Genomic DNA, 10,862 nt, shown 5'->3' on the forward strand with positions numbered 1-10,862 from the left:
GTTTAGGTCAGCTGCCCTATCGATGTCCCCTACCCATCACCGCCCACCCCCATTGATTTCCTTTGATGAAGTGGTAGGTAGCTGGCAGGGGAAGCCAGCTGATGGCACCTGTTTGGATTTCAGCACAGCTTCAAGACAGCTTCTCACTGTCTCCTTCTGGACAAATTGGGCAGCACACAGCTAGAGCAATGCGTAATGCGATGGGTGAACAAGGGGCTGACGGGTCGGGCTCCAAGGGTAATTGTAAATGGGGTTGCATCAGGCTGGTGGCCAGTCATAGGGGCTTCCGCAGGCCTCCATTTTAGGGCCTGTTCTCTTCAGTGTTGTCCCGACTGACTCGCATGTAGGACTTGAGGGCATATGGAGTCCATTTATGCATGATGCTAAACAGGAAGGAGTGGCTGACTCCATCGAGGGGGGGAAGGCTTTGCAGAGAGATCTTGACAAAGCAGAGAGCTGGGCAATCCCCAGCAATATGAGGTTTAGCAAGAGCGAGTGAGGGATTCCACGCCTGGCAAGGGGCAACCCTGGCTGTATGGACAGTCGGGGGGACGAGAGGCTGGAGCACAGCCCTGCAGAGAGGGATCTGGGGGTTTTGGTCGATGGCAAGTTGAATGTGATTCAAGCACGGGCCCTGGCAGCCAGGAGGGGCAACAGCATCCTGGGGTGCCTCCAGCACGGCATCGCCAGCCGGTCAGGGGCAGGGATTGCTGTGCTCTGCTCTGCGCTCTTGCAGCATCACCTCCTGGGTGCACTTTTGGGCAGCACACTAACAGAAGGACATCAGGTTATGGGAGAGTGTCCAAAGGGGGGCTTCGAAGTGGTGGAGGATCTGGAGAGTAAGACGGATGAGGAGCACATGAGGTCCGCGTGTTTGTTCAGCCTGCATGAGACTGAGGGGAGGCCTCATGGCGGCCGGCAGCTTCCTCACGAGGGCAGCAGAGGGGCCGGCGCTGAGCTCTGCTCTCTGGGGCCACTGACAAAACTCGAGGGAATGGCAAGGAGATGGGCCACTGGAGGGTCTGGCTGCAGGTGAGGAAAAGATTGTACACCAACACGGGGCTTGGCCACGGAAACAGGCCTCCCAGTGAAGTGGTCATGGCAGCCAAGCTGCTGGGGTTCACCAAATGTCTGGCAAGTGCTTTCAGACACATGCTTTGGTTTTTGGGGGTCACCCAGAGCGCTGGGCTCTGAGGTCACCCAGCGGTGGGCTGTGAGGTCACACAGCAATGGGCTGTGACCTCATGGCCCTCGCTGCTTATATTGGGGCGCCGTCAGAGCCTGGCCCAGCCTGGCTCGTGCCTGGACTCCCGCTGAGCGTTTGTGCGAGGCTTGGAGTGCCGAGCAAGGATCTCTTGGGAGATTTGTTGGAGCTGTGCTGTGGGGCCGTTGGCAGCTGCTCTCGGTGCCCGTCCCCGCAGCCAGTGCCTGCGTTTCCCCGGCCCTGCCTGGCTCAGGCAGCCGGGGCTGTGGAAGGAGTGCTCGCAGCAGTGCAGGTGAGCTGTGCGGGGACACGTGCCCCGGGGCTGGGCTTGGGGTTTTGTCCTGCTGAGGGGCCGGGGCACTGCCGCTGCCTGCCCTGGCTCAGCCACTGACCCTGGCCTCTCTCCTTCTTGCAGCGCACAGCAGCTGTCGCAGCGGTGCCAGCGAGGGGAAGCAGCTCCCCATCTGCAGCTCTCCCCAGCCCGCTGCAGCGAGCCGACACCATGGGCAGTGAGGCCCAGGACATCACCTGCTCCGTGTGCCAGGGGGTCTGCAAGGAGCCCAGCTACATCCTCCCCTGCCTGCACCAGTTCTGCTTCGGGTGTGTCATGCGCTGGGCCGAGAGAAGCAGCACCTGCCCTCTCTGCAGGCAGCGCATCACCTCCATCCGCTACTCCATCTGGGCGGAAGACGACTTCCTGGAGGTGCAGGTGGCCCCCGATGCAGAGGCGCAAGACGACAGCCCCCAGGACGAGCAGGGGGCTGCAGAGCCCATGCCCCAGCCTGCCGTGAGAGGCCTCCCGCCCGAGGAATGGGCAGCCCTCTTCAGGGAACACCTCGAAGTCCTCGGTCCGCTGCGCTCCTGGGTGCGCCAGCAAGCCAGGGAGCTGTTCGATGCTGCCTGGTGGGACCAGGACATGCTGGAGGCCACCGTCGTCGCTTGGCTGTGCCGCTGTGGGCTGGATGAGCACGCCTTGGTGCGGGAGCTGCGGCCGTTGCTGCAGGGCCACACAGTGAGCATTGTGCAGCGGCTCATCTCCATCATGGGGGAGATATGCAGCGAGGAGTACCTCGAGGAGCTGGGCTTCCTGGAACCGCGTCCTGCCAGCCAGCTCTACATGTACAATGGCCCTGAGGTGGACCTCGAGGGCTCCGAAGACACCTGGGAGCCAGAGCTCGAGGGCTCCCAAGACACCGGGGAGCCAGAGCTCGAGGGCTCCGAAGACACCTGGGAGCCAGAGCTCGAGGGCTCCCAAGACACCGGGGAGCCAGAGCTCGAGGGCTCCCAAGACACCTGGGAGCCAGAAGACAGCCTGGAGGCCACCCCCAGCCCTGCTGCCTCCCCCCGGGACACTCCTGTCACCAGCCTGCTCTCCTCCAGCAGCGCGGAGGGTTCTGACATCGAGGAGCTGCCCAGCACCTCCAGTGCCGCCCTGCCTGGAGGTCCAGCACCCATCCCTGAGGAGCAGGAGGAGCTCTTCTCAGAGCCTGAAGAGGAGGAAGCAGAACACGCTGCAGTGCCGGGCTGCAGCCACGGGCCCTCTCCTCCTGGCCAGGGCAGGGACAGCTCACCTGGGGGGCCCCGGCGCCCCCCGAAGAGGAGGGCCGACAGCAACCCGGACTCTCCCCAGCCCTGCAAGAGGCCCCCGCGCCTTTAGCAGGGCAAATGTGGTTGTCATCAAAATAAAGAGTTGTGACCCTGCCACAGACAGTGTCTTGGTCTTCTTCGTCGAATCACAGAATCCTACAGTCACAGAAATGTCGAGTGGCTCAGGTTGGAAGGGGCCTTAAAGACCACCTAGTTCCACTCCCCCTGCCATGGCCAGGGATGCAACTCACTGGCCTCACCCAACCTGGTGATGGGCAATGTCTGCCCACTCGCTCAGGACCCACAGGACCCAATTATAATTATTAATAACCTATTTTTAATAGGTTATTATAATTTATAATATAATATAATATAATATAATATAATATAATATAATATAATTAATACTAATTATAATAACCTATTTTTTTAGAAGTAGTAATGAATATGTATTAGTCTAGGAGCATAAAAATCAGCTACTTGATGTAACTGGTGTGCGTCCTGGTGGAGCAGAGACTCCCGGTGCACCCAGCGCTGTTTGCTTACCTCTATTCTTTTAATAAATCCTATTTTTTTATTTAATCCTATTTTGAAGACTGAGCCATTTCTAACAACCTCGTTTGGTTTCTTCCTGCCCAGCTCTCCAGCCTGTCCAGGTCTCATTGTACTCAAAATTCTCATTTGTACTTTCTATAGTACTAGTGTTATGCTTGTGCCATTTGGTTGGAAAGGTGAAATTGAGAATTTTCTTGATATTAGTAGGGACTCTATGTTCAGAATATACCCCTGGCCATTCCTGGGTAGCTTCTTAGCACAATAATCAGTACAACTGCCAGCAATTGCAAACAGTTGTGAGAGTGGCTAACAGATATGAGTACTGCTGGCGTATGTCTGTCTATGAGGAAGCCCATTCCTTCTTGTACTTGCTGCTCATCACTGTCCCCACTCAATATCTACATATTGAATTAATGTGATTCCAGCAAGTAACCTTACTTCTTCTAATGTCTTAGCCAATTCAGCATGTGTTGGTGCAAGTCTGTGCTTAAACCTCTGGGGTAAATGAGCAAAAAATGCTGTATTACTTCCAAAGTAAAAGCAAATTTGTCTTGTTCCTGCCGTGGTAATGTGACCAAAAGATATCTCTAACACCAACGACAGCCATCATTTAAATCGTGCTGTATTAGGCAGATTAGGTATGTCAGACAGACTGGGTGCTGTGGCAGTCAATGGTTTAGTAGCTGCATTCAACTTTCTGTAGTCTACTGTAAGCCACCATGTCCTTAATATTTGTAACTGGCCACAGTCCTTTTTGGCGCCCAACGTGGGGCTCAAGGGTTGAGATAACAATAGCACTGATTGAAGTATTTACAACTAACATATTGATAGTCATAATGCTCGGTTTTCTGGCAATACTTTTCTGTGTGGATATGTTGTATGTAGCCTACTCTCTGTTTTCTTTTTTCCTTTACATCCGATCGGAGAAAGTGTTGAAGTCTGTGCTTGTTTTTTTTATCGTGTCGTGCTGTAACATACTGGCCTTCAGTTTTGTTTGGTATTCAGGCCCGGCATGGTTATCCTCCTGGTCTCCTGGAGATTATCTTATTGAAAATATTAAGAATTACAGCACCTTCTTTTTTGCCCCTAGCAGTCAATCAGTGAATAATATCGGGTGTGGTGCCTTCTACTTTTCTCCCTGTGGGCTAATTACAGCAGCCTTTCAGTATCTTGGATACCCTTGGTCAGATATTATCCTCCTATTACTAGGTCTTGTGTTTGTCTTCTTCCCCAAGGTAAAGCAATTTATTAAGAATATTATCCAAGGACCTGTCCCCAGACAAAGTTGTGGGTGGCAAGGTGTGTGGGGGGATTTGGGCAGGTACCTATCACGGTTTTCTCCTCCAATGGTTCTAAATTTCACCCCTGAACAAGTACAAAATCCAAGAAAACTGGTACAATGTTTGAAAGACGTATGCCCTGACCCTGGTAATACTAGAGAACTCCACCAGCTTGCTGCACTCTGCTGGGGTCTGGCTTACGCCTATCAGATGTCAATTAACATTGCCCAGCACCCTCAAGGGGATAGGGAGGTTCTTGAATTTGATTATGAGACAGCACACACTGTGACCACCCCAGAGGACCGACCATCTATGGTATCAGTCGCCCCTGTAGTAAAGACGAAACAGTGGAAACGGAGATCAGGTCGTTTAGTACGGGAAGAAGCTCCTCCTACAGATGAGGGAGAAGAAGAAAAGGCAAGCAGCTCTAAAGCAGCGTTATCACGGCAACATCACAAAGAGACTGAAATCACAGATGAATCAGAAACTACTCGGTCTCTGTCCTTGAGTGAGCTGCGAGAACTACGAAAAGACTTCAGTCGCCATCCAGGTGAGCACATCCTCACCTGGCTGCTTCGATGCTGGGATAGTGGGGCCAATACCCAACAGCTAGAAGGCAATGAAGCCAAGCAGCTGGGATCCCTTTCCAGAGAACGGCTCATTGATAGAGTAATTGGAAGAGAGGCACAAGTTATCAGCCTCTGGAGGCGAATCCTAACAGCTGTGAAAGAAAGGTATCCCCATAAAGAGGATATTGTCTACCAAGTAAACAAATGGACCACTATGGATCAGGGCCTCCAGCAGCTGCGGGAACTAGCTGTGCTGGAGATGCTTTATAGTGATTTAAACAACGCCCAGGTACCTAAAGACCCCGATGAAGTTCAATGCACAATATCCATGTGGCGGAAGTTTGTACGGGCGGCACCCCTAACACATGCCAGCACACTGGCAGTAATGGGTTGGGAGGAGGGGATGGGGCCAACTGTGGACACCGTGTCCAATCAACTTCATAAATATGAAGAAAATCTCTCTGCCCCAGTACGGGGCTGCATTTCAGCTGTGGAGAGACTGTCCCAACGGCTAGATGAACACATAGCTTCGTCCTCGCCTAAACGGAAAAATCTTTCGGCCATCAAGCGCCAGCAGTCCCCGGCTCAAACAAGGGAGAATCCGGGACGCACACCGCGAGGTACCTTGTGGTTTTATTTACGTGACCATGGGGAAGATATGAGGAAGTGGGATGGTGAAGCGACCTCGGCCCTAGCTGCTCGGGTACGTGAGCTACGGAAAGATACAGCAGCAGAAAAGAGGGCCCCTAAGAGGATTGCTGCTCCAGTTTCTGTTGAACAGTCCCCCAGAGGCAGTAGAAGGAATAGTATTACTCCTGACCCTGATGAAGAGACTTCTGCTTCACATTTGGAAGAATTAATTGATAGATACTCCGACCAAGACTAGTGGGGCCCTGCCTCTGGCCAGGTAGAGGAGAGGGACAACCGGATTTACTGGACTGTGTGGATTCGATGGCCTGGCACACCGGAACCGCAAAAATATAAAGCTTTAGTGGACACAGGCGCACAGTGTACCCTAATGCCATCAGGCCACCAAGGGGCAGAACCCATCTCTATCTCTGGAGTGACGGGGGGATCCCAAGAGCTAACCATATTGGAAGCTGAAGTGAGTCTAACTGGGAAGGAGTGGCAAAAGCACCCCATCGTGACTGGTCCAGAGGCTCCGTGCATCCTCGGCATAGACTACCTCAGGAAAGGGTACTTCGAGAATCCAAAAGGGTACCGGTGGGCTTTTGGCTTCGTTGTCTTGAGCACAGAGAAGATTAAGCAGCTGTCTACCTTGCCTGGTCTCTCACAAGACCCTTCTGCTGTAGGACTGCTGAGGATTGAAGAACAGCAAGTGCCAATTGTGACTACAGCTGTGCACCGGCGGCAATATCGCACCAACCGAGACTCCCTGATTCCTATCCATGAGTTAGTTCACCATCTGGAGAGCCAAGGAGTGATCAGCAAGACTCATTCACCTTTTAAGAGTCCTATATGGCCAGTGCGAAAGTCCAACGGCGAGTGGAGGCTAACAGTGGACTATCGGGGCCTGAATGAAGTCACACCACCACTAAGTGCAGCAGTGCCAGACATGCTAGAACTCCAGTACGAACTAGAGTCAAAGGCAGCCAAGTGGTATGCTACAATCGATATTGCTAATGCATTTTTCTCTATCCCTCTAGCAGCAGCATGCAGGCCACAATTTGCTTTCACTTGGAGGGGCATTCAGTATACTTGGAATCGACTGCCCCAGGGGTGGAAACGCAGCCCTACCATTTGCCATGGACTGATCCAGATGACACTGGAACAGGGGAACGCTCCTGAACACCTGCAGTACATCGATGATATCATTGTATGGGGTAATACAGCAGAAGAAGTTTTTGAGAAAGGGAAGAAAATAATTCAAATTCTCTTGAAAGCTGGCTTTGCCATTAAACAGAATAAGGTCAAAGGACCTGCACAGGAAATCCAGTTCTTGGGGGTAAAATGGCAGGATGGACGTCGCCACATTCCGACGGATGTGATCAACAAAATAACAGTTATGTCTCCGCCAACTAGCAAAAAAGAAACACAAGCTTTCCTAGGTCTTGTGGGATTTTGGAGAATGCATGTGCCCGGCTATAGTCAGCTTGTGAGTCCTCTATATCGAGTGACTCGGAAGAGGAACTCGTTCGAGTGGGGCCCTGAGCAACAACAGGCCTTTGAACAACTCAAACAAGAAATAGCTCGTGCAGTAGCCCTTGGGCCTGTCCGTACTGGACCAGCTGTGCAAAACATACTGTACACTGCAGCTGGGGAGCATGGGCTCACCTGGAGCCTCTGGCAGAAGACCCCAGAAGAAACTCGAGGCCGACCTTTGGGGTTCTGGAGCCGGGGTATCGAGGATCAGAAGCCAATTACACCCCAACTGAAAAGGAAATATTAACAGCATATGAGGGGATTCGAGCCGCTTCAGAAGTTGTTGGTACAGAAGCACAACTTCTCTTGGCCCCATGGCTACCTGTGTTACATTGGATGTTCAAAGAGAAAATCCCCACTACACATCATGCAACTGATGCTACGTGGAGTAAATGGGTAGCGTTAATTACACAGCGGGCTCAAATGGGAAAACCCAACCGCCCGGGAATCCTGGAAGAGATCATGGACTGGCCAGAGGGCAGGGATTTCGGAGCACCAACAGAAGAAGTAACTCGTGCTGAAGAGGCACCACCATAAAATGAGTTGCCAGAAGATAGAAAGCAGTGTGTGTTGTTTACTGACGGATCCTGCCGTGTGGTAGGGAGCCATCGGAAGTGGAAAGCTGCTGTGTGGAGTCCCACACGACGAGTTGTGGAGGCCATGGAAGGGGAAGGTGAGTCGAGTCAGTATGCAGAAGTGAAAGCTGTACAACTGGCCCTAGAAATTGCTGAAAGAGAAAAGTGGCCGGTTCTGTATCTCTATACTGACTCATGGATGGTGGCAAACGCGCTGTGGGGGTGGCTGCGACAATGGAAACAGAACAACTGGCAGCGCAGAGGTAAACCTATCTGGGCTGCTACCCTGTGGCAAGATATTGCTGCCCGGGTAGAAAACCTGGCTGTAAAGGTACGTCATGTAGATGCCCATATGCCTAAGAATCGTGCTACCAAAGAACATCAGAACAATGAAGAAGTAGACAGAGCTTCAAAAATTGAAATAGCTCAGGTGGACCTGGACTGGGGACGTAAGGGTGAGCTGTTTGTAGCTCGATGGGCCCATGAAACATCAGGACATCTGGGGAGGGATGCCACTTACAGATGGGCTCGTGATCGAGGGGTGGACCTGACCATTGAGGCCATCACACAGGTTACCCATGAGTGTGAGACCTGTGCTGCAATCAAACGAGCCATGAGGGTAAAGTGTCCCTGGAATAGGGGGAGATGGCTTGGATTTCGTTATGGTGAGGCCTGGCAGATTGACTACATCGGACCACTTCCACAAACCCGCCAAGGTAAACGTTACATACTCACCATGGCAGAAGCAACTACTGGGTGGCTGGAAACATATCCAGTAAACCATGCCACGGCCCGAAACACTATCTTGGGCCTGGAAAGACAAGTGCTGTGGCGACATGGTACACCAGAAAGAATTGAGTCCAACAATGGGAGTCACTTCCGAAATAATTTGATCACTTCCTGGGCCAAGAGACATGGCATTGAATGGGTGTACCACATCCCTTATCACCCACAAGCCTCTGGGAAGGTTGAGAGGTACAATGGACTGTTAAAAACTATGCTGCGAGCATTGGGTGCTGGGACATGGAAACATTGGGATATAAATCTACCAGAGGCCACTTGGCTAGTTAACAACAGGGGGTCTGAAAGCCGTCCTGGTCCTGCTAAAACAAAACCCCTACACACTGTGGGAGAAGCTAAAGTCCCTGTAGTGCATGTGGGGAAGTGGATGGGGAAGGCAGTGTGGGTTGCCCCTGCCATGGGAAAAGGCAAACCCACTCGTGGGATTGTCTTTGCCCAAGGACCAGGGCATACCTGGTGGGTAGTGCAGAAAGATGGGGATATCAAGTGTGTGCCACAAGGAGATTTAACACTGGGAGAAAATTAATCTGTTATCCATGTGTTGTAGGAGGACACTGCAGAACCAATGACAGGTCAACTTTGCAAGGAACCGGGCAAGTGCAACAGTGATGTGAGCTAAGCTGGTGCTGGTGTCAAGAAAACCAACTTTGCCTGCCCTGAGTGACCACTTTGACAGATGAAGCTGAAACCATCAACAGTTTTTATGAGCATTTTGGGAAAAGACCTATAGAATAAAGAGAAGTACAGACATAAAAATGCTTCAATGGACAGAAAACAATGGTGATGAGAACATCTATATACTAAACTGTACCTGATGGTGACACAAATGTTATGGAATAAGGGGTGGAAGTTCTGTTGGGTCTGTCTGAGCTGGAGTCACCTTTCCCTGCAGCAGCCCGCACAGCGCTGTGCTCTGCACTCGTAGCTGGAACAGCACTGATATCACTCCAGTGTTGTGTCTATTGCTGCGTAGTGCTGGCACAGCATCAGGACTCCTTCTAAGCCCCCAAGAGCCAGCAGGCTGGGGGTGGGCAAGTGATGGGGAGGGGACATTGCTGGGGCAGCTGACCTAAACCAACCAAAGGGATATTCCATAACACCTGATGTCACACTCAGCAATAAAAGGGGGGGCTCTTGTGGGGGAGGGGGCTGTTCCTCCTGAACAACCACTACGCGTTTGAGGCCCTGCTTCCCAGGATGTGGCCGAACACCGCTCGCTGATGGGAAGTAGAGAATAATTTTTCTCTCTCTCTGTGCTTCCGCGCGGACTGATTGTTTCTTTTGTATCTGTTTTTCCTTCCCATTCCCTTTCGCTTTAATTAAACCTTTCTAATCTCAAACCTCGAGTTCTCTGTGTTGTATTTTCTCCCCCTTCCTTCTGAGGAGAGGGGGAGTGAGAGAGCGGTTGTGGTGGAGCTTGGCTGCCCACCTGAGTAAAACCACCACATCTTCAAAAACCCATTAGTGAGATCTTTAGAAATGGATTGTAGGCAATTTCACAATGCTCAGGAGTTGGGGCCCTTGCTCAGTGAGGAGGGGCTGAGGCAAAGATGTTTGGTCAGACTGCAGAGGAACCTCAGGGCAGCCTTCTCATAACTACAAGGAGGGCAGCAAGACAAAGCCAAGCTATCTCAGCAGGGCATGGTGCGATGATGACAAACAGCAGGCATGGGGGTACAAATCACCAAAGGGAGATGGCAATTATTTGGGTGTTATATAAGGGTGTTCTGGTGTCCCACAGACCTTGCTGATGCCGTTTTAAAATAATTAAAAAAGCGAGGTAGGAATTAAAATTATTTCACTTACTGCGAACACAGAAGAGTGGCTATTAAACTGGGGGAGAAAATATAGCACAAAGAGGCCAGAGATGAGAATGGTTTAATTAAAGGGCAGGGGAATGGGGAGAAAAAGAAACAAAAGAAACAATAAGTCCGCGGGGAAGTGCAGAGAGAAAGAAAAATAAATATTCTCTACTTCCCATCAACGAGTGATGTTCAGCCATGTCCTGGGAAGCAGGGCATCAAAACATGCAGTGGTTGTTCAGGAGGAACAGCCCCCTTCCCCACGGCAACCCCCTGTTTATTGCTGAGTGTGGCATCAGGTGCTATGGAATGTCCCTTTGGTTGGT

The 10,862-nt window shown here is 51.6% G+C and overlaps 1 protein-coding gene across 1 annotated transcript; it reads left to right on the forward strand.

Moving 5' to 3' along the window:
- Positions 1-295: 295 nt before the first annotated feature.
- LOC140001450 (uncharacterized) lies at positions 296-2,882 on the forward strand. The gene is made up of 2 exons (XM_072033061.1): positions 296-1,496; positions 1,620-2,882. The coding sequence occupies exons 1-2, from the start codon at positions 1,230-1,232 to the stop codon at positions 2,859-2,861; spliced, it is 1,509 nt and encodes a 502-aa protein (XP_071889162.1). The 5' UTR covers positions 296-1,229; the 3' UTR covers positions 2,862-2,882.
- The last annotated feature ends 7,980 nt before the right edge of the window (positions 2,883-10,862 follow it).

The sequence above is a fragment of the Anas platyrhynchos genome, chromosome 1 (genome assembly GCF_047663525.1).
Source record: "Anas platyrhynchos isolate ZD024472 breed Pekin duck chromosome 1, IASCAAS_PekinDuck_T2T, whole genome shotgun sequence".
NCBI classification, from domain to species: domain Eukaryota; kingdom Metazoa; phylum Chordata; class Aves; order Anseriformes; family Anatidae; genus Anas; species Anas platyrhynchos.

Coding starts and splice junctions, on each gene's coding strand:
- LOC140001450 (XM_072033061.1), top strand. CDS start 1,230: ATGGGCTGTGACCTCATGGCCCTCGCTGCTTATATTGGGGCGCCGTCA. Junction 1,497..1,619: donor GAGTGCTCGCAGCAGTGCAG/GTGAGCTGTGCG, acceptor TCCTTCTTGCAG/CGCACAGCAGCTGTCGCAGC.